At 40.4% G+C, this 22,457-nt stretch overlaps 2 protein-coding genes across 6 annotated transcripts in view; one reads left to right on the forward strand and one right to left on the reverse strand.

Annotated features, from left to right (window-relative positions):
• Positions 1-12,058: 12,058 nt before the first annotated feature.
• On the reverse strand, positions 12,059-13,530 carry MRPL51 (mitochondrial ribosomal protein L51). Its single transcript, XM_047065916.1, has 4 exons — positions 13,446-13,530; positions 13,007-13,101; positions 12,813-12,923; positions 12,059-12,363 (listed from the first exon to the last, which is right to left on the reverse strand). Exons 2-4 carry the CDS (start codon positions 13,083-13,085, stop codon positions 12,167-12,169), a joined length of 387 nt encoding a protein of 128 aa, XP_046921872.1. The 5' UTR covers positions 13,086-13,101; positions 13,446-13,530; the 3' UTR covers positions 12,059-12,166.
• NCAPD2 (non-SMC condensin I complex subunit D2) overlaps positions 13,400-22,457 on the forward strand; it is a 29,267-nt gene continuing 20,209 nt past the window's right edge. For 3 of the 5 annotated variants that reach the window (XM_047065895.1, XM_047065899.1, XM_047065900.1), the window contains exons 1-2: positions 13,736-14,039; positions 15,144-15,293. In XM_047065895.1, the coding sequence (XP_046921851.1) occupies positions 15,167-15,293 (127 nt within the window). In that variant the 5' untranslated portion in view covers positions 13,736-14,039; positions 15,144-15,166. The other 2 variants (XM_047065897.1, XM_047065896.1) reach the window with 2 other exon arrangements.

A 22,457-nucleotide genomic window follows, 5' to 3' on the forward strand; every position in this document is an offset into this window, starting at 1 on the left:
CGCAGGGACCTAGACACCAGCGTGCTTTGTGTAGAGGCAGTTCCGCTCACAGAGGTTCAGCTCACAGGCGAGCAGACCTGGTCGGCGCTCCGCCTTACCTACCCCACCTCTCACAAACAACTCTGATGTACAGAATCCATAAAGGCTGAGCCCCAAGTCCTCAAGACCCAGTACCAGACGCGGGGTTCTGTCCCTCCAGAGCAATTAGGAAGGCTTTATTCATCCTTTTCCTTCAACATAGCCAGCAAGCTCCTCATGCAATGAAGTATCCTAAATCGAACTCCCCCTGTAATCCCTCCCAGGTAGGCTACCACACTGACTCAGTTGCCCAAACCAGAAACCTAGAAACCACCCTAGATTTCCTTCCCCGTTCATCTGTACCCCTCCTCTGATAATTCACCAAGCTGAGTGGATCTTTCCTTCTTAGTTTTTCAAGGATTCGTTTCCCTCGTATAACTGTCCTACTCTCACTTTAGACTATTATCCCTTGCCTGGACACTATCCGTTGTAAAACTTACCATTATTTTAGCTTCCGCTAAGAAAAAAAGAAAACTGACACAATGCTTTCTTATCACTTAGAATTTTTATTTTATATTTATTGAAAGTGTAGATTTATATAGATACAGATTTTTATAATAGTTCACTCTTGTGCATACATAAAAAGGAAATTTTAAAAGAGCAACATGGTAACAGTATTCCCAAAACTTCACATTCAGAGCCTGACTCTTATGATTATTATTATTTTTTTTTTTTTACTTACTCTTAGATGTCCATGATTTTTCACACAGTGTAGTCCTCTGTGCATGCCATCAAGGGCTTCGGTGATGCGGCATTTCTTAAAGTAGAGTGTTTCTCTTCTGTCTCCAGAATTTTCTTCCAAGCCTTAGACACCCATTTGGCAAGTTTTGATTCTTCTGAGTAGGTATGACAAATACAGTATGACTACCATCTGGCTAATAGTTACAGTGAAACATCCCAATTTAGATATTTTTTACCATCTTTTTTTTTTTTTTTAAGTTTATTTCTTTTTGAGAGGCGGGGAGGGGCAGAGAGAGGGAGACACAGAATCCCAACCAAGCAAGCTCCAGGCTCTGAGCTGTCAGCACAGAGCCGGAGGCAGGATTCAAACTCACCAACTAGGAGATCATGACCTGAGCTGAAGTTGGATGCTCAACCAACTGAGCCACCCAGGCACCCCCCAATTTAGATGTTAAAATGAAAAGAAAAAATGCCTCCTAGAATCAGTGAACTATAACTTTCTGCTTCTAGTCTTGCCCTCCCTCATATCCATCCTCTAAGAAACTACCAGGATGATCTATCCAAATGTTACAATCCTGCTTAAACCCTCAAAACCCCACCAAATCTCCCCTGGGAAAAAAACCTTAAAATCACCGAGTTTTTAAAAAATTAAGATCACTGGGAAAAAAACTTAAAAGCACTGAATTTTTTTAAATTAATATGTTTTGGGGTGCCTGGGTGGCTCAGTCAGTTGAGTGTCCAACTTTGGCTCAGGTCATGATCTCGCGGTTCATGGGTTTGAGCCCCAGTCAGGCTCTGAGCTGTCAGAGCCTGCTTGGGATTCTGTGTCTCCCTCTCTCTCTGCTCCTCCCCACTCATGCTCTGCCTCTCTTTCTCTCTCTCTGTCTCTGTCTCTCTCTCTCTCTCTCAAAAATAAACATTAAAGGGCACCTGGGTGACTCAGTCGGTTAAGCGGCCCATTTCGGCTCAGGTCATGATCTCATGGTCCATGAGTTCGAGCCCCGCGTCGGGCTCTGTGCTGACAGCTCAGAGCCTGGAGCCTGTTTCAGATTCTGTGTCTCCCTCTCTCTGACCCTCCCCCGTTTGTGCTCCGTCTCTCCCTGTCTCAAAAATAAATAAACTTTAAAAAAAAATTAAAAAATAAAAAATAAACATTAAAAATAAATTTAAAAAATAACAATTACTATGTTTTTAAACTTGCTAAAAAAATAATTATAGATTCACATGAGGTGGCCCTCAAAAAAGTACGGATAGGTTCCCCATCTCCCTTCACTTAGCTCCCCCAGTGATAGCAGTACCCTATTAAAACCAGGATATTGACATTGGTACAATCCATGGAGTTTATTCATATTTCATCAGTTTTACATGCATTCACATGTGCATGTAGCTTTAAATGTAGATTCCTGTAACCACCACCACACTCATGATACAGAACTGTTACATTACTACAAGACTCCCTTGTACAATCTTTTCATAGCCACACCTACCAATCCTTGTCAGACACTAATTTGTTCTCCATCTCTATAATTTTATTTCAAGAATATTACAGAAATGGGATCATACAAATGAAACCTTTTAAGATTGGCTTTTTTTTCCCCCATTTTTGCCTATGGATGTCCCATTGCTCAAGGACCATTTGCTGAAAAAGCAGTCCTTCCTCCATGATATCCTTGAGATCCATCCAATTTGTGTGTATCAATAATTTTCATTGTTGAGTAGTATTCTGTGGAATGGATATGTCATAATTTGTTTAACCATCTACCTGATAAAAAGACATTTGGGATGATTTCAGTTTGAGATTACAAATAAGACTGCTATGAACAGCCATGTACAGGTTTGCATGAACATAATTTTCTCTGGGACAAGAGAGCAATTACTGGGTTGGAAGGTAATTGCATGTTTAGTTTCAGAAAAAACTGCCAAACTGGTTTCCGGAATTGCTTTACCATTTAAATTACCACAAGCAGTGTAAGTGGGATCCAGTTTCTCCACATCTTCACCACTACTTGGTGTTGTCACTGTTTCTTTTTTATTCTAGCCATTCCAATAGGTATGTAGTCATATATCATTGTAGTTTCTTTTTTTTTTTTTTTAAGTAGTCCATGCTTAGTATGAAGTCAAATGCCAGGCTTGAACTCATGACCCTGAGTTCAAGACCTGAGCTGAGATCAAGAGTCAGACGCCAACCCACTGAGTCACCCAGGCACCCGGGATCATTGTAGTTTTAACTCTCATTTCTGTGATGGCTGATTATGTTGAACATGTTTTAATGTGATTTTTGCCTCCTATATATATATCCTCTTTGATGAAAGGTCTGCTCATATCTTTTGCCCATTTTCTTTTTTTTTTAATTTTTAAAAAATGTTTGTTGATATTGAGAGAGAGAGAAAGAGAGAGAGTGCACGTGAGCAAGGGAGGGGCAGAGAGAGAGAGAGAGAAGAAGAGAATCCCAAGCAGGCTCCGTGCTGTCAGCACAGAGCCCAACATGGGGCTTGATCTCACAAATCTTGACATCATGACCTGAGCCGAGATCAAGAGTCGAATGGTTCACCGACTGAGCCACCCAGGTGCCCTGACCATTTTCTAATTGGGTTGTTCATTTTTTTACTATTGAGTTTTGGGAATTCTTTAAATATTCCAGATAAAGTACTTTGTCTGATGGGTGCTTTCTCCTGGTCTGTCATTTGCCTTTTCATCCTCTCAAAGGGATCTCACACAGAGCGAAGGTTTTCAATTCTGTTTAGATCCAATTTATCAACTTGTCCTCCTATGGATTATACTTTTGGTGTGAAGTCTAAGAAGCTTTGCCTAGCCCTACATCCTGATGATTATTTTCTTATTTTATTTTCTAAAAGTTGTACATTTTTGTGTTTCACATATAAGTCTGTGATCCATTTTGAGTTCATTGTCGTATAAGGTGTAAAGTTTAGATCAGAGTTCATTTTATTGTTTATGGATGTCCATTGCTCCAGACCATTTGTTGAAAAAAGCAAACCTTCCTCTGTTGAATTGCTTTTGCACCTTTGTCAAAAATCAGTTTGGCATATTTGGGCAGATCTATTTCTGGGTTCTCTTCAGTTCCACTGATCTATGTGTCTTTCCTTCTGCCAATAACACACTGTCTTAATTACTGTAGCTATAAATAGTAAGTCTTAACATCAGGTAGAACTATTTCTCCCACTTTATTATTGTTGTTGTTTTCTTTTTTTTTTTTTAATTTTTTTTTCAACGTTTATTTATTTTTGGGACAGAGAGAGACAGAGCATGAACAGGGGAGGGGCAGAGAGAGAAGGAGACACAGAATCGGAAACAGGCTCCAGGCTCTGAGCCATCAGCCCAGAGCCCGACGCGGGGCTCGAACTCACAGACCGCGAGATCGTGACCTGGCTGAAGTCGGACGCCCAACCGACTGCGCCACCCAGGCGCCCCAATTGTTGTTGTTTTCAAAATTGTTTTAGCTATTCTAGATTCTTTGCCTCAAAGGTTATCTTTAAAATGAATTTACAGGGCACCTGGGTGGCTCAGTTGGTTCGGCAGCTGACTTCGGCTCAGGTCATGATCTCAGGGCTCGTGAGCACACACACACACCCCACCCCACTCCCGCCCCTCCAGTCAGTCTCTGTGCTGACAGCTCAGAACCTGGAGCCTGCTTCAGATTCTGTGTCTCCCTCGCTCTCTACCCCTCCCCCACTCACACTCTGTCTCTGTCTGTCTCAAAGGTAAATAAACATTAAAAAAAATTTTTTAATGCATTTATGACCTGATAAGAAAATAGACTGTAGACCAAAATAAAGACTATAGACCAAAAACTAAGTCAAAGTCAAAGCTGCTACCCAGAGAGGTAAGCTGAGCACTGAAGTCTGTTTTGCCTTGCGGCATTTGCTAAAAAGTTGAATTTAGGCATGGTGATGGACTCACCAGGTGCCACTGTGTCATGGGAGACAGAGCTCAGGGCTTTTCTGGGGTTGGAAATCTAACAGAAGATCCCCACCATTAAGTCAGAACCTCTATGTCCTCGTTTAAGAGTGGATTCAAAATATTCTAACACCCATGCTGTCCCTAGGGGACTTCATAGGAAACTGCTTGTCTGGAACCTAGGTGCCTAGTGGAGAACTTTTTTATTTTATTTTTTCTTGTAAACACTAGTAAAGAATTTATGACCACAAGCTGTGGCTTTACTGTCTGAATTTTTTGTTGATCCTAAGAACAAAATGGCAAGAATTTAAAGTGATTCTAGGTTGACAGTCCCACCAAGCACCTGGCAAAAGTGATGCAATTCTCTCTGGATGAGCTCATCTTTGATCTAGGCCCTGGGGAATTTCCACAGATACAGTTCCAAAAAATATAAATTGTGGTCAAAAATTGCAAACAAATAAGGAACAAAGGTCCAAGAGCAAGAGCCAACAGAGGTAGGGATAGGAAGTAAGAAAGAAAGTTAGAAAATCAAGCCAAATAGTCCAATATCTGACTAACAGGAATTCTAAAAGAGAAAACAGGATATAAGACAGAGATTTAAAAGAAATAAAAGAAAATTTTCCTGAATTGAACAAGTCTCTCTGGATTAAACAGTGTGCTATGTGCCCAACATAACGAAAGAAAAAAGAAGCATATCAAGACACATTTTTATAAAATTGGAATATTTTGGAAAAAAGAGAAGAAGCTAAAAAAATTCAAAAAGAGGGGGGAAAAGAACAAGAATCAGAATAGCATCTCAATACAGTATTAGAAGATAGAAGACAATGTGGCAGTGTCTTTAAAATTCTGAAGAAATATCATTAACCTAGAATTTCATACCAATCTAACTACCAATATAAGATCAATTTTTTTAAAAGATCAATGTATATCAAAAGAAGAATATAGACTCCTTTCATTATCAAAATTCTTACCTCTCTATTTAAGTAGGCTACCACAAGATGCACTCTGGCAAACAGGAAAGAGAAAGGCAATAGATATAAGGAATGGAATGCTGGATCCACACACAAAACTGCTTAAAGAAAATCCTGGGTATGGAAGCTGTGCCATGTGTCCTGACTGAAGCAAGAGGATGGAAAAAAACTGCAGGAAAGTCTCCAGAGAAAAAAACTGATAAAGTATCTGCCATGTTTAAATATTTGAAAAGTAAGGGGTGCCTGGGTAGCTCAGTAGGTTAAGCATCTGACTCTTGATCTCGGCTTTCATGGGATCCAGCCCTGGTCAAGTTCTGTGCTTACAGCACGGAGCCTTTTTGGGATTCTCTCTCTCCCTCTCCCTCCGCCCTTCCGCAACTCATGCACACGTGCATAAACACTCTCTTTCTCTCAAAATAAATAAATAAAAACTTTAAAAATAAATAAATAAGGGGCACCTGGGTGGCTCAGTCAGTTAAGCGTTGGACTCATGATTTCAGCCCAGGTCATGGTTTCACAGTTCGTGGGTTCGAGCCCTGAGTCAGGCTCTGAACTGGCAGTGTGGAGCCTGCTTGGGATTCTCTCTCCCTCTCTCTGCCTCTCCCCCCTCAAGCTGTCTCTCTCTCTCTCTCTCAAAATAAATAAATAAATAATAAAACTTAAAAAAAATTATAAACATAAATAAATACATAATAAATAATTGAAAAATAATATGAACAAGTATTTAACAGTTCCAATGGGATATATGGAAAAAAATTAGAGCTAGATACATAGAAAATTATACAAAAGAAAAAGAGGCAATTAACTTGAGAAAAAAAAAGTTAAATAAGAAATAGAAGTTACTTTACATTTATGTCAATTGATTTTCAACAAGGGTGCCAAGACCATTTAATGGGGGAAAGAATAGTCTCTTCAACAAATGCTGCTGGACAACTGGATGTGAACATGCAAAAGAATGAATTTGGATGGCTACCTCCCACCATACACAAACATTAAATCAAAATGTATCAAAAAATTAAATGTAAGAGCTGAAACTATAAAAGTCTTAAAAGAAAACATAGCTATATGTCTTCATGACCTTGGATTAAGCAATGATTTCCTAGATATGATAACAAAAGCACAAACCGCAAAAGGAAAAATAAACAGGGCATCAGCAAATTATGAAACTTTTGTGCTTCAAAGAACGTGATCAAGACAATGAAAAGAATTCACAGAATCAAAGAAAATATTTGCAAATCAGATATCTGATATGGTAATTGTATCTAGGATATATAAAGGACTCTTCCAACTCAATTATAATTTTAAAAATTTGAAAATGGACAGAGGATCTAAATAAACATTTCTCAAAAAGAAGATAAGCAAATGGCCAATAAAGCACAAGAAAAATGCTCTATATCATTAGCCATCAGGGAAATACAGATCAAAGCCACAGTGAGACACTACTTTATGCCTACTAGGATGGCTATAATGAAAAACAAACAAAGAATACCAAATGGTGACAAGCCTGTGGAGAAATTAAACCTTCATACACCACAGGTAGAGATACAAAATAATGCAGCCAATTTGGAAAAGAGTTGGCAGTTCCTCAAATAGTTAAACATAGAGTTACCATAGAGTGACCCAGCAACTCCACTCCTTGGTTTATACCCAAGAGAAATGAAAATGTCTACACAAAACCTTGTTACACAAATGTCCATGGCAGCATTTTTCAGAGTAACCACAGGGCACCTGGATGGCTCAGTTGGTTAAGCATCTGGCTCTTGACTTCGGCTCAGGTCATGATCTCATAGTTCATGAGTTCAAGCCCCACATCAGGATCCACACTGACAGTGTGGAGCCTGCTTGGGACTCTCTCCCTCTCTCTCTTCCCCTCCCTATTTGTGCTCTCTTTCTCTCGCAAAATAAACTTTTAAAAAAACAAAAAAAAAGAATAACCAAAAAGTAAAAACAACCTAGATGTCCACCCACTGATGAATGGATAAATATGAGGTGGTATATCCATACAATGGAATATTATTCAGTAATAAAAAGGAATGAAGTACTAATATATGTTACAACATGGATGAACCTTGAAAGCACTATGCTAAATTTAAAAAGCCAGTCACAAAGGATGAAATCTGGTATGATTCCATTTAAGATGAAACATCCAGAATAGGCAAGAATGTATAGGGGCAGAAAGTGGGTTTGTGGTTGTCTAGAACCGGGAGGGAGGGGGAATTGAGGGTGACAGTTAAGGGGCATAGGATTTCGTTTTGGAGTAGTGATGAAAATGTTCCAAAATGATGATGGATGTACAACTCTGTGAATATACTAAAATCCATTGGATTGGTTGAATTGTATCTCGATAAAGATATAGAGGTTTTATTGTTTAAATGTTTTTCTTTTTTTAAATGATTATTTATTTTTGAATGAGAAATCGGGGGAGGGACAGAGAGAGAGGGAAACGGAGGATCTGAAGTGGGCTCTGAAGTGCTCACAGCAGAGAGCCCCATGTGGGGCTCAAACTCATGAACCACGAGATCATGACCTGAGCCACTCAGATACCTAAACGATGGAGCCGCCCAAGCGCCCCAAGATACAGAATTTTTAAATAAGAAACACTAGTTATCCCCCAGTACACCAAGTAGTAAACAATATTTACATAGTCCTAATAATGTAAATACTGTCTACTGATTTAAGCCAAAATGCTGATAAAACTATGATGAAGAGGAATGGGGAAAGGGCTACAAGAAAGGAGAGGATTGCAGAGTGTAAATCCAGTTTCCTGACAAGATAACTAATAGAGGCCACTGGCTTCCTCTTCCAAAATCAAACCTGGAGAATCTATAGAAGCTATAAGGAATCATGAATTTCAAGAACTAACAACAGAAGCACAAGAATGTCTTGGGGACACCAAAGACTATTGTTATGGGTTGAATTGTGTTCTTCAAAAATTTTTATATTGAAGTCCCAAGGCACCTGGCTGACTTGGTTTGTAGAGCATGTGAATCTTGATCTCAGGGTTATGAGTTCAAGCCCACACTGAGTAGAGATTATTTAAAAATAAAATGTTTAGGGGAGCCTGGGTGGCTCAGTCAGTTAAGCACCCAACTTCAACTCACGTCATGATCTCACACTCCGTGAGTTCAAGCTCTACGTTGGGCTCTGTACTGACACTGTGGAGCCTGCTTAGGATTCTCTCTCTCTTCTTCTCTCTCTGCCCCTCCCCTGCTCACGCTCTCTCTCCCTCAAAATACATAAATCAACATTAAATATGTTTTTAAAAGATTCCTGTTTTAGACAATGAAAATCATATAATTTGTAAATGATCACAATTTGATAAATATTAAAAAAATGATCATAATTTGATCTCTATTCTTTTAACCCTCATATCCACTCTTTTTTTCTTTCTTTCCCTTTCTTTCTTCCTTTCTTTCTTGACATTCACTAGGACTTTCAATACTAAGTTAAAGTGCAACAGGAATGGTACGCATCCTTGTCTTATAACTAATCTTTTTTTCTTTTTAAAAAATTTATTTATTTAAATTCAACTTTGTTAACATACAGTATAGTATTTGTTTCAGGAGTATAACCCAGTAATTCATCACTTACATATAACACCCAGTGCTCATCCCAACAAGTGCCCTCCTTAATGCCCATTACACATTTAGCCCATCCTCCCACCTGTCTCCCCTTCAGCAATCCTCAGTTTGTTCTCTGTATTTAACAGTCTCTTATGTTTTGCCTCCCTCTCTGTTTTTACCTTATTTTTCCTTCCCTGTCCCTATGTTCATCTGTTGTTTCTTAAATTCCACATACAAATTAAATCATATATTTGTAAAAAAAAATCATATATTTGTCTTTTTCTGACTTATTTAGCTTATTATGTCTTATTACAGATCTTAAAGGGAATGCATGTCTATTAAATATTTGTGGTTGATCTCTAGTATGTAATCTTTACCAAGTTAAAGAAATTTCCTCCTGTTCCTAGCTTAACAGGTTTTTTATTTTAAATCATTGGGCTAAATCTTCATCTTTCATAACAGGAAGCTAATAAAGTCTAAAGCTGATAAATCATAAAGAGCAGTGGGGCATATTGTTTCAAATTATGATAATAAATACCAAAATATTTCAAAGAAGTGAGAGCCTTTCATTCTAGGAAGCTAGTTTGGAGGGTAGACAGGTGAAGCAGGGGACTTTTTGTCACACGACTTTCCCTTCTTTTTAATTAACTATATGCATGCATTACTTTGATTTTCTAAAAATAAAGCTTAATTTAGAAATAAATCAAGTCTCCTACACCATTTTAAAAATTGAGATATAATTCATATACCATATGATTATATAGTATACAATTGTTTTTTAGTGTATTCACAAGGTCGTGCAACCATCACTGCTAATTCCAGAACATTTTTACCACCCCTAAAAGAGCCTTGTATCTGTTAGCAGTCATCTCTCATTCCCTATCCCTTATCCCATTCCCTGGCAATAACTAATCTACTTTCTGTCTCTGTAGGTTTGCCTATTCTGGACATTTCATATGAATACAATACAAGCCTTTTATGACTGCCTTCTTTGGTTTATTAAAGTGTTTTCACGGTTCATTCATGTTGTTAGATGTATCAGTACCTCATTCTTTTTTATGGCTGAATAATATTCCATTGCATGAATATACCACATTTTCTGTATCAGTTGATAGACATTTGCTTTGTTTCTTCTTTTTTGCTATTATGAATAACAATGCTATGAACATTTATGTACCACTTTTTGTATGAACATGTTTTCATTTCTGGTGGGTATATACTTAGGAGTGGATTTGCTGGGTCATATGCACCACTGATCACTCTTCTCTTCCCCACTTGAAATGTTCTACCACTTATTTCTTTGCTGAAATCCAGCCTCTTCTAGGAAGCCTCTCCTGATTAGACCAAATACAATCTCTTATTTAGATCATTTATCACCAGTGGTTTCTAAACATGGTTAATGAAAATCACCTGAGGGATTTTACAATCAGAATTATCTAAAATTAGGAGTCATGCTTTGAAAAAGTAAAAGGCTGGAAACAATCTAAATATCTATCAAAATGGAACTAGTTAAATCATTATGGTATAGAATGTGAGGATATAAAACAATCCAGGTTGTATTAAGTGAATAAGCAAGGTATAGAACGGTGTATATAGAATCCTCTTTTCATTAAAAATAAAAACTAAAAGTAAATAGAATTCTCTTTTCAAAAGGAGATATACAGTTAATACATGATTATACATGTACAGTTTCTGTCCAAAGGACTAAAAAAAAAAAAAATAGTGGTTGCTTCTGCAAAGCACAAAAAAAACAGGCCGTGAGAAAACTCTTTACCTGATTACCCTTCAGTAATTTAAAAAATTTCCATTGTATGTATTTTTTTAATGTATTTTTTAAAAAAGTAGATGTGCAAGACTCAGCTCAGCTCTACAGATCACAAATCTTTGGGGGCAGGGACCCGGCTTTTGAAATCGTGAAACTACCAACGTGATTCTGATGATCAGTCAGGCTTAGTATGCAAACCATTCATATGGTACTTAATGCCCCATATTAAAGTGTACATGTGAGAATATATCTTTATCCCCTAACTAGGAAACCATGTTATCTATTACATTTTTTCTTGCATTTCTCAACTTAGAAAAAGTACCCAATATTTTTGATGAAAGTAATGAACAAGCATAATTCTATTTGTTACATTTCATTCCAGTGTGAAAATGTTTTCAAACATACATTTAAGATAACAGCATTATGAAGCAATAAGAAATTACCACTTTCAATACATGAAAAGCTAAATGTCAAAAAGTGCCAACAATTTTCTTTTTCTTTTTTTTTTTTTTTGAAAGTTTATTTATTTTGAGAGCAGGGGAGTGGCCAAGAGAATCTCTAGCAGGCTCCACGACGGCAGCGCAGAGCCCCATTAGGGGCTCAATCTCATGAACTGTGAGATCAGGACCTGAGCAGAAATCAAGAATCCAAGGCTCAACCAATTGAGCCACCCAGGTGCCCCGTTTCTTTTTTTTTTTTTTTTATGTTTATTTATTTTTGAGAGAGAGAGAGAGACAGAGCATAAGTAGAGGAGGGGCAGAGAGAAAGGGAGACACAGAATCCGAAGCAGGTTCCAGGCTCCAAGCTGTCAGCACAGAGCTGGATGCGGGGCTGGAACCCACGAACCGCAAGATCAATGACCTGAGCTGAAGTCAGACACTTAACTGACTGAGCCACCCAGGCGCCCCCACCCCCTTTTCTTTTTTAAAGGCTAAAAATATAGCTAGTCTGCAATGGGCAAGTGGTGAAGTCCAAACCTAAGACTTATGGATGGATGAGCCAGAGTTCATAGTCTACTTGAATGAATAAAAGTAGCATCTAGAGTAAAATAAAATGTAAGAGTAAAATAAAGAGCAGATAACAGATTCCAAAGAAGCCCCATTTTATTAGAGAGCATACAAATCCCAAAGGGAAAAGTACTGTCCCCCCCCCCGTGACAGATGTGTCTCTTCCACAGTTCCCAGCTTTCTCTTCTACCGGTACTTTCCATGTCTGTTAAAGTGTTTGTAGAGGTAGCTGATGCGTTTGTTAAGGTTGTGCAGGTCATCAAGGAACATTCGATTTCCAACCATTTTCTTCTTTCGGATACAACGTTGCAATTCATTCCCCTTCCAGCCTCTAAGCCATCTGGGGCCCCTGATCAGTTCTTTGGGGTGCATTTCAAAGTCTCCTGTGTAATGTGAGAGAACACGTTAGTTCCCAGACAAGAGGCAACGAACACAGCCTCTACCAGCTAAGCCTTCAGCATGCAGTTGCATTTTCCTGAGCTGCGCCTACAGACAAGCAGCACCTACACGATCAAGAGCACAGACCCTGGAGCCAGACTGCTTGTGGTTCAAATTCTGGCACTGCCATTTACTAGCATTGGAAAAAAATCACTTAACCCCTCTGTGCTTCAGTTTCCTTACCTGTAAACTGAAAAAACAAAAAACAACCCTCCTGTAAGGATTAATACATGTAGTGCACTCAGAACAGCGTCAAAAACAACCAGAATACGCACGTTAAGTGTCGGCTCTTATTACCGAGCATGGTACCATTCGTACACTGGTGGGGGGAAAAAAAAGATAATCTTACGTAAAAAATTACTCTGAAATTCTGTACCACGGAATCGAATCTTACCCAGGATCCCGATGTTGTCATACACCCCGAACATAGCCCTCTTCTCGTTCCAACGATCAACCACTTTGGGAGGCGGGAGGGTGAGCCTTACGTGGAACATTCCAGGAATACCTAGGGACGGGGAAGAAAGGGAATGAGTCTGAGCCACTTACTGACAAGCAGTTCTCAGGGCAATTTCTACATCAGCCACTTACCCAGAGAGAAGCTTCTGCAGGATAGGGGCACCCGGCCCCATAGGACCCTGCCTGCCCCCAAAGAGAGGCTCCCTGCCATTGCTCTCGTCTCTTCCCTACAACAGCAACCACACAAGCATAAGAGTAGGGTCACACGTGACCTTCGAGGAGCTGACAGGGACCTTCCGCGCCAGCCTCACAGGACACTAGACGGAAGGAGCCATCTTGGGTCTCATCGAGGTACCTCCCGCAGCCAGACCCGTCTTGGCTCCTCCTTCCCCAGCCACAAACCCCACCCTCCAAGTTCCGGTGTACAGAGGCCTTGAAACCCCTCCCTCCCTTCCCACCCCGCCCAGGTGCTTCCGGTTCGCCCGCCGAAGTCTTGGAGAGTCGGAAGAGCAGAGGGATTCATTTCGTCGTTTCCCAGGACGCCCCAAAACTGAATTTCGAGGAAACTCACCCTTTCCTGGGGGCGTCCCTCAACTGTGAGGGAGATGAAGGTGCAAACTCCGGAACCCAAAACCTCTTTTTCTGTGCCTCACAGCAGTATTGTGTTGTAGCTGTTTTTATTATCCCTTTTCTACTGGGGAGGAAGTCTGAGGCGCAGAGAGTGAAGTGACCTGCTGGACGTCACATAGAGGAGATGGCGGAACATGGATTAGAGCCTAAACCTTTTAACTCCCGGCTTGGACTTGCCTCCTGCCCCGGGGGTGGGGGGGCGGGGCGGTGACTGAGTGGGTCACTAGCCCAAGGGCGCTATCACCGCCTAGCTAGAAAGGGCGGCAGAATGAGGCAGCCGCGAGACGAGGGGAGGCGGGCAGGGGATCTAGGCCCTGCCCCGCCCCTGGCGGCGCGTCTGGCTTCCAGGCTCCTGAGATGTGATTGGCGGGTCTCTGCAGAGAGTGACGCGATTGGCCTCCTAACGGCGGTTGAGATTTGAACTCCACCTTTGTGGCTTTGCCCGCGCGGCGCCTGGCTCAGAGGCGGGTTTTTGCCTCCGCCTGTCGGGGATTGGCCGGTTTCTCTGCCCACTTGAGTGCTGCGGTGCTGATTGGTGCGTATTGTGCAGTCCGTGTTTTTTCCTTCATTTCGGCCCCACGTCCTGAGTCGGAGGAGCGGCGGGTGAAGTTCTTTTCTGAGGTGTGGTGTTAATGGGCAGCGGGGAATGAAAGACTGGAAAGGTTGGGGATGGGGCAGTATGACGCGATATTAGGCGTAATTCTGGCGGTAAGATGTAGTAGAAACAGTAAGTTTTAACAGACCCGTGCGGAATATGGGGAAATCTCTTAACCTTTTTTTTTTTAGCTTCAGTTTCCTCATCTGTAAAAAGGGTTGTGTTATCATGCATTCCATGAGATTGGCATTCGAAGAACTAGATCAGATATGATATATTCAAATAGCCTAATAAGAACGTGACACAGAGTGAACAGATGTTAAATGTTAATACTCTCCCATTCTGGAGCCAGGACACGCACTAGTCCATGCTGGCCCACTGCCCTAGCCTTGAGTGAGGCCTTCTCTCAGTGCATAAAAATGGAAACGTCCGTTCAAATGGAAATGCTAACTTGATGCATTGATATGCCACTTTGTATTTTTTTTTAAATTTTTTTTAATGTTTATTTATTTTTGAAGGAGAGAGAGACAGAATGTGACGGGGGGGGGGGGCGGGTGGGCAGAGAGAGAGGGAGACATAGAATCTGATGCAGGCTCCAGGCTCTGAGCTGTCAGCACAGAGCCCGATGCGGGGCTCGAACCCACAAACCACCAGATCATGACCTGAGCCGAAGTCGGACGCTCAACCGACTGAGCCACCCAGGTGCCCTGCCACTTTGTATTTCTTTAAACATTCTCATGTCTTTTGACTCATTTGATCCTCAGAGCAACTTTGCAAAATAATCAGATTAGTAACTCTGTTGTGCAGATGAGGTTCAGGGGGGTAAGTGACATAACCAAATAGCAGAGTCACAATTAGAATTAGATTCTGGACTAGAATCCTGGACTAGTCCAGGGTTGCCTCACATCCTCTTAAGATAACGTTACCGCCGTGGTATAAGTTTGATATAAGCGTCATATATCTGAGGGTGGAGGAATAATAGAACCAGATTAAAAAGACAGTCCTTAGATATAGATCTTGATCTGTTTGCTGTTTGGTTTCCAGCCCTGTGAGCCAGTGGGAGAAAGATGTGTCCCCAGCTGTATGAGTTCCATCTGCCTTTAGCCCCAGAGGAGTTGTTGAAAAGTGGAGGAGTGAATCAGTATGTAGTGCAAGAGGTACTGTCCATCCGACATCTTCCATCACAGCTTAGAGGTAAGACTTCGTAGCGGCTACTGTGCCTGGCCCTTCAAAACAGCCATCCCCCATGTAATTATATTATTGGCCTTTTGCACTACACTGCTAAGCTCCATGAGGGCAAAGAACCCATCTTTCCTATTCATGGTTTTCTTCCTAGCATTGTTTGGGATGTATTATATGAAGAGTATCCACATTGACCTCCTTTTCTCAATCGTTCAAAAAACAGTCTTGGTGTATGCAGCTACTCTTTGGAGAAAAACTTATTTTAGATCTTTACCTCTTACCATGTGCCAAAACTAAGTTCTGATGGATTTAAAAGTTACAGGAAAAGGTAGCTTTCTCAGAATGTATGGGACTTGACCTGACCTGTTTCAGGTAGTACTTTTTTAGAGTCTAGATCTCTTGTTTCCAGGGGTGTGCAATAATAAGAAAAAAATATGTACACCTACAACACTGAACAGTATATGCGCAATACAGTTATCCGTTGAAACCTACAGATGAACAAGGCAATTTATACATTATCACTAAGACCTTGTAATGTCACTATACTTCTTGGAAGTGGTCTTTCAGGTTGTTTTAGAGAGGTACATAGAGTAGGGATTAAGATTCTGGAGCCATGCTATCTGAATTTGAATCCTGGCTCTACCACTCTCACCTTAGACAAGTTACTTATTCTGTCTGTACCTGTTTCCTCATCTGTTAAGACAGGGATAATAGCCTACTTCATTTATTATCTTCTGTAACAAGAAGGGTTGGTTAATGCAGCAGCTTGATAATTTAACTCCAGCTTGTCTCCTCTTGGCCATGATGGTTGCTAGATGCCAGCTCCTTGCTCTTATGTACAGAAGTAGTAAAGAAGTAGTATACTTCTTTCTTTTTTTTAAAACTTTACCAGAAGCCTCCCAACAGACCTAGCCAGAATTGGGTTTTGCCTATTTCCCTGAACTAATTACTGATAAGGGATACAGATTTACCCAGATTGTCTAAATTGATAAAGATTATTATCTAGGAGCCTCCCTAAACCCAGACATATCACCATTTGGTAAGCGAAGAACGCAGAGTGTGGAGGTCAACCAGTAGCTAGCAAGTCAACAGAATCCACTATGGTGGAGATAGACTATTCTCTCCATATAGTGTTGATATATGCGTCACCAATTGCACAGGCTGCACAGTGTAGTAAATTGTTCTTCAGTTATTATAATGCATCATTCTTTAAAAGAATAATTACTCACTTTAAGAGTTCTTTTTATAATAATTGCATTGCTTTTGGTGTTTAGAACCCTAACTATAAGTTCTATAAGATCAAATCATTTCCCTTTTCAATAAGTATTTACTGACGATACACTGTCAGACACTGTTCTGGGTCCTGGGGACACAACAGTAAACAAAACAGACAAGTTGACAAAGTTCTTTCTCTCAAGGTTCTCAACAAGGAATAAATAAATAAGGACTATGTCAGATGGCTATAAGTGCCAGGGAGAAAAGTAAGCAGGATAAACAAAATATGGTGTGGCAGGGTAGGAACTGCATTTTATGTTGGATGATCAGTGAAGGCTTCCTGATCAGTGACATTTGAGTAGAGGCCTTAAAAGTGAAGAAGTAAACTATGCAGATAGTTCTCATAGGCCTTCTAAGCAGAGAGAAAAGCCAGTGCCAAGGCTCGGAGGTGGGAAAATGCCAATATGGTTGGAGTTGAGTAAGCTAGGGAAAGATGTCAGATGAGAAGTGGTGCAGGTTATTCTAGAGTCTTGCTCCTTACACTGTGGCCTTCAGACCAGCAAATTAGAATCATGATTTAGGAATTTATCAGAAATCCAAAAAAAAAAAAAAAAAAAAAATGAAATCCAAGATAAAGACCCATCCCAGAACTACTGAATCAGAAAATCCATTTTTTAAGAATATCCTTAGGTAAATTAAGAGATGTTTCAAAAAGAAGTGGAGAGCTCAACTGCAAATTAATTACTGGACTTCACAATGTGGTGATTGGGGAAAGCGGTTTCAGAGGAGTAGTGGGGGCAAAAGGCTAATTGAAATAGGTGGGTTTATGAGAAAATGGGAAGACAGAGTTTAGATAACTTTCTGATTGTTTTGCTTTCATGAGTAACAGAGAAATGAGGTGATGATGGAGGAGGAGGTAGAGTTGAGAGAGGATTTTTTGTTTATTTTTTTATTTTGAGAGAGAGAGGAAGAGCAGGGGAAGGGCAGAGAGAAGGAGAGAGAGATAATCCCAAGCAGGCTCCATGCTGTCAGCACAGAGTCCATCATGGGACTGGATTCCACAAACTGAGATCATGGCCTGAGCCAAAATCAAGAGTCAGAGACTTAACTGACTGAGCCACCCAGGCTCCCCGGGAGGATTTTTTATAAGATGGGTGGCATTACATGTGTATGTACTGAATGGAAGCTATCAGAGAAGGTTAGGTTGATGATGCAAGAGGGAGAGGGGACAGATTGTTGGAGCAGTATCTTTAGTAGGTAAGAGAGTGTGTAATCTGGTGCACAGAGGGAGGAGATGGTTTTACTAGAGGGTGGGACAGTTTATCTGCAGTAGCAAAAGAAAAGACAGAGTAGCTGGGCACAGATGCAGGTAGTGAGGGGAAATACAGATCTTGGGGCAGCTGGAAGTTCTCTTCTATGTGCTTCTTAATGTTTATTTTTGAGAGAGAGAGAAAGAGTAGGGGAGGGGCAGAGAGAGGGAGAAACAGAATCTGAAGCCAGCTCCAGGCTCCGAGCTGTTAACACAGAGCTCGACATGGGGCTTGAACCCACAGACTGCATGATCATGACCTGAGCCAAAGTTGGCTGTTTAACCAACTGAGCCACCCAGGTGCCCCTCTTCTGTGTGATTCTTTTTTCTCAGTGAGATAGGAAGTGAAGCCTTTAACTGAGAAGGAATTGGGGAAGAAGGCCTTGATCTTATGAGCAGAGGAAAGGTGTGAAATAATTGCCTAGAAGAAGGTGAGGAGGCCTGGGAATTTGTAACAGGCTTACCAAGAAATACTAAGGGCCCACTTGAGATTAATGGTCATAAGTTTAAAGTAAGAATAGTTAGCATGATTGTATATTTTTGTCAAGCCATTTTTATTTGTATGATTACATGAATGAAGTAAGCAGGCAGTTGAATTTAATCCAGATTTGCCAAGGGAGTAAATGTGAATTTTAGTGGAAAAAATTAGAAATATCATATTGTCTAACAATAGGGGCACCTGGCTGACTCAGTAGAGAATGCTACTCTTGATCTCAGGGTCCTGAGTTCAAGCCCCACATTGGACACGAAGCCTACATTATAAAGAAGAGAGGGACACCTGGGTGGCTCAGTCGATTAAGCGTCCGACTTCAGCTCAGGTCATGATCTCAATGCTCATGAGTTTGAGCCCCATGTCGGGCTCTGTGCTGACAGCTTAGAGCCTGGAACCTGCTTTGATTCTGTGCCTCCCTCTTTCTCTACCCTCCCCAGCTCACACTCTGTCTCTCTCTGTCTCAAAAAATAAACATTAGAAAAATAAATTAAAAAAAAAAGATATAATGTCTAATGATAGAGGAATAGTAAGTTAATTAAGATGTATATATATGATGGACTATTATGTGACCATTAAAATTATTTACGAAGGTTTTATAATATGCTTATTGTAAAATTAAGTTTTATTTATTTATTTGGAGAGAGAGAGTGGGGGACAAGCAGAGAGAGAGAGAGAATCCCAAGCAGGCTCCACGCTCAGCACAAGAGCCCAATGCAGGGCTCAATCCCACAACCCTGGGATCATGACCTGAACCAAAATCAAGAGTCGGATGCTCAACTGCCTGAGCCACCCAGGCACCCCATAATATTAAGTTTTAAAAAGCAGAACAGAGAAGTGAGTATGTGATATGACCTCAACAGCAGAAATACTAAGCATAGGAAAGAGATGGAAAAAAGTTAGCCAGATGTTAATTGCTGTGTATTTCTCTTTTCCATTTTTCTATATTTTCCAGATTACAGAAGGAAGTTTGTAAGAGTGATAAATAGCTGGAGTGCCTGGGTGGCTCATTCGGTTAAAGCGTCTGACTCTTGATTTTGGCTCAGGTCACGATCTCACAGTTCATGGGATTGAGCCCTGCATCAGGCTCTGCGCTGGTAGTGCAGAGCCTGCTTGGGATTCTCTCTCTCCCTCTGTGTCTCCCTCTCTCTCTGCCTCTTCCCTGCTTGCTCTCTCTCTCTCTCAAAAAATAAATAAATAAACTTTAAAAAAAGAGAGTGATAAATAAATTACATATACTGAGTTACACTGTGTGCTAAGTATTATTCTGACTGCTTCACAGGATTATTTCTACTTAACCTTTACCAAAAAATTCTGAAAAGCCCTATGATGTGCAATCTTGTATTATTCCTCACATAGAGAAGAGGAAACAGACTTAGTAAGTTAAGTAGCTTGGCCTGGTAAATGTTCAAGCCGAATATAAACCTAAATTAGCAGTCTGACTGTAGACTAGATCAGTAGGTAATGCTTCAAAGAATTAAACAGACATATGGACCAAGAAAATCATTAGTTGTAATAAAAAAAAATAGGTAGTTGGTAATATTTGAGAGAATAGTTGTTAGGTTGATGAATCCCACAAACAGATCAGGAAATTGAAAGAGGAGACACAATTTAAAAGGGATATCCACGTGCCCCTAGGTAGCTCAGTCATCCGACTTCAGCTCAGGTCATGATCTCATGCTTCGTGAGTTCGAGCTCTGAGTCAGGCTCTGTGCTGACAGCTTGGAGCCTAGAGCCTGCTTCTGATTCTGTGCCTCCCCCTCTGTCTGCCCCTCCGCCACTTGCGACTCTGTCTTTCTCTCTCAAAAATAAATAAATCTTAAAAGGGATATGATAGCAAAGTCAAATGAAAGGCATTGAGTGTTTTTGTTTTGTTTTAAAGAAGGGAGTCCTGGGGCACCTGTGTGGTTCAGTCAGTTGAGTGTTTGACTTGATTTTGGCTCAGGTTGTGATCTCAGGGTTTGGTTAGTGGGTTGGAGCCCTGTGTCAGGCTCTACAGTGGCGGTGCAGAGCCTGCTTGGGATTCCCTGTCTCCCTCTTTCTCTGCCCCTCCCCCATTCGTGCTCTCTTTCTCTCAAAATAAATTAAACTTTAAAACATAAAAATATAAAGGGACTCCTCAGTGGCTCAGTCAGGTTAAGCGTCTGACTTCGGCTCAGGTCATGATCTCATGGTTTGTGAGTTCAGGCCCTATGTTGGGCTCTGCACTGACAGTTCAGAGCCTGTAGCCTGCTTCAGGTTCTGTGTGTGTGTGTGTGTGTGTGTGTGTGTGTCTCAGAAGTAAATAAACATTTTTAAAAAGTTTTTAACAAATAAATATATAAAGAACGGAGGCCTGCGCATGCTGGCAGAATAAGAGCAGTTCCTGGACAGGATAAAACCAAAGGGGAAAAAGAGGAGATACATCTTTGGGGCAGTGGGACAGGTTAGCTTTTCTCTTGAGACTCCAGCAAAAAACGGGAAAACGTTGGCAGAGAGGTTTGTTGATAGGGAAGAAGGATCACAAAAGAGCTTGTGCTTTGTGTCTCATTCTTTTTTTTAAATTATACTTTGAATGTTTATTTTTTATTGAATCTTAAAATTGTCTCTCTCCCTCTGCCTCTCTCCCCCACTTGGGCTCGCTCACTGTCTCAAAAAAAAATGTAATTGTGTATATACTCTAGAAGAAAGAACTTTACACAATTATTGTAAGCTGAGTTAGTAAAATATTTTTTATAGGAATATGGGTTAGCAATTCTGAAACTGCTTTATGTGTATACTAGGGTTAAGTAAAATATGTAAATTAACTCATTTTTAATATATAAACAGATCAAAACAGATATGACAGGTATGTATGTATATACACGTACATGTCCTGCTATTCTCTACTGAGAGGACCTAAAAACAATGATACAGTGCAATAGCAGTAAGCCTAACTAGTGCCTAGAACTTGGTTTCTACATGCTATACTTCCACAAAAGAAATGAGGACTCTGTTGAGAATGGTTGATTGCAGAACTGGGCCAAGGAAAGTACAAGATGAGCCTGGAACATCTTATACCAGGAAGTAAGAGAGCAAAAGTGAAGGGACCACGTTGAAAGGACTGCAGGCAGGCCAAGTTGAAGGACCTCCCAGTGGTCAAGCATGGGATCATTTAAGCAACAAAATAAATAGTAGTAGGAATGCATTAAAATGGAATAAAGGAAATAACCGTGAGTCTATTCCAATTTGAATAAATAACCAGAGGGAAAGGGACAGCTCATCCTTAGAGTGGCATTCCCATTAGTAAGTGTAGAAGGAATGATGGAGATAGAAAAATCACCATATAGGGGCACCTGGCTGGCTCAGTCGGCAGGGCATACAACTCTTGATCTCGGTTGTAAATTCGAGCTCCATGTTGGGTATAGAGATTACTTTAAAATCTTTTTAAAAAGAAAGAAAGAAAAAAGAAAAGTCAAAGTGTTTACTAACACCTCAGTAATAACTGTGGCAGGCAAGAATCATGGACAGATTCGTGGGCAAAATGTGAGGAGAAACAAGATATTTGTACATTTTCAAAGTATCTCCCTAACAAGATACTTATTTGCTGCAAAAGAGGAAAATAGTAACTTTACAGAGGAGATGGCTGGCGAACACTAGCAGGTAATCAAGGTTAACATAGTAATAAGACATTGATACCATGTACTTCTTGGTGTGATGCTTTGATAGGAGGCTCCCTTCTGTGGTCATTCTGCCAAAAATACATAACCTCAATCTAATCATGAGAAAATAGCAAACAAACCCAGACTGAGGGACATTGTACAGAATAACTGAATAGTATACTTCAAAAGTGTCAAGATTGTGAAAGACAAAGATGGGAGGAGACTAAGGAGACATGACAACTGAATGCATTGTGGGATCCTGGATTGGATCCTGGACCAGAAAAAGGACATAAATAGAAGAACTAACAATTCAGATAACGTCTGTAGATTCATTAATAGCATTGAGTTCATGTTGATTTCTTATAGACTCTTGTACTGTGGTTATAGAAGATGTTAACATCATCAGAGTGAAAAGTACAAGAACTCTGTATTGTTTTTGCCACTTTTTGTCATTTCACAATTAAAAAAACCATAATAGGTTACATTGAAATGAACTGTCTCTTTTTGGTATTCAAGCAGTAAAAGTGATTAACTGGATTTTC

Source organism: Lynx rufus, unplaced genomic scaffold (assembly GCF_022079265.1).
Source record: "Lynx rufus isolate CCGP_SWC_20201006 ecotype Redwood Valley unplaced genomic scaffold, mLynRuf1.p SCAF_7, whole genome shotgun sequence".
Lineage (NCBI taxonomy): Eukaryota > Metazoa > Chordata > Mammalia > Carnivora > Felidae > Lynx > Lynx rufus.

Bases quoted from the DNA above. Each gene is read 5' to 3' on its own strand.
- MRPL51 (XM_047065916.1), bottom strand. From the start codon at position 13,085: ATGGCAGGGAGCCTCTCTTTGGGGGCAGGCAGGGTCCTATGGGGCCGG. The intron at 12,924-13,006 runs GTAAGTGGCTGA...CCCCGTCCCTAG, and splicing joins CTGCAGAAGCTTCTCTCTGG to GTATTCCTGGAATGTTCCAC. The intron at 12,364-12,812 runs GTAAGATTCGAT...CACATTACACAG, and splicing joins TGACAACATCGGGATCCTGG to GAGACTTTGAAATGCACCCC.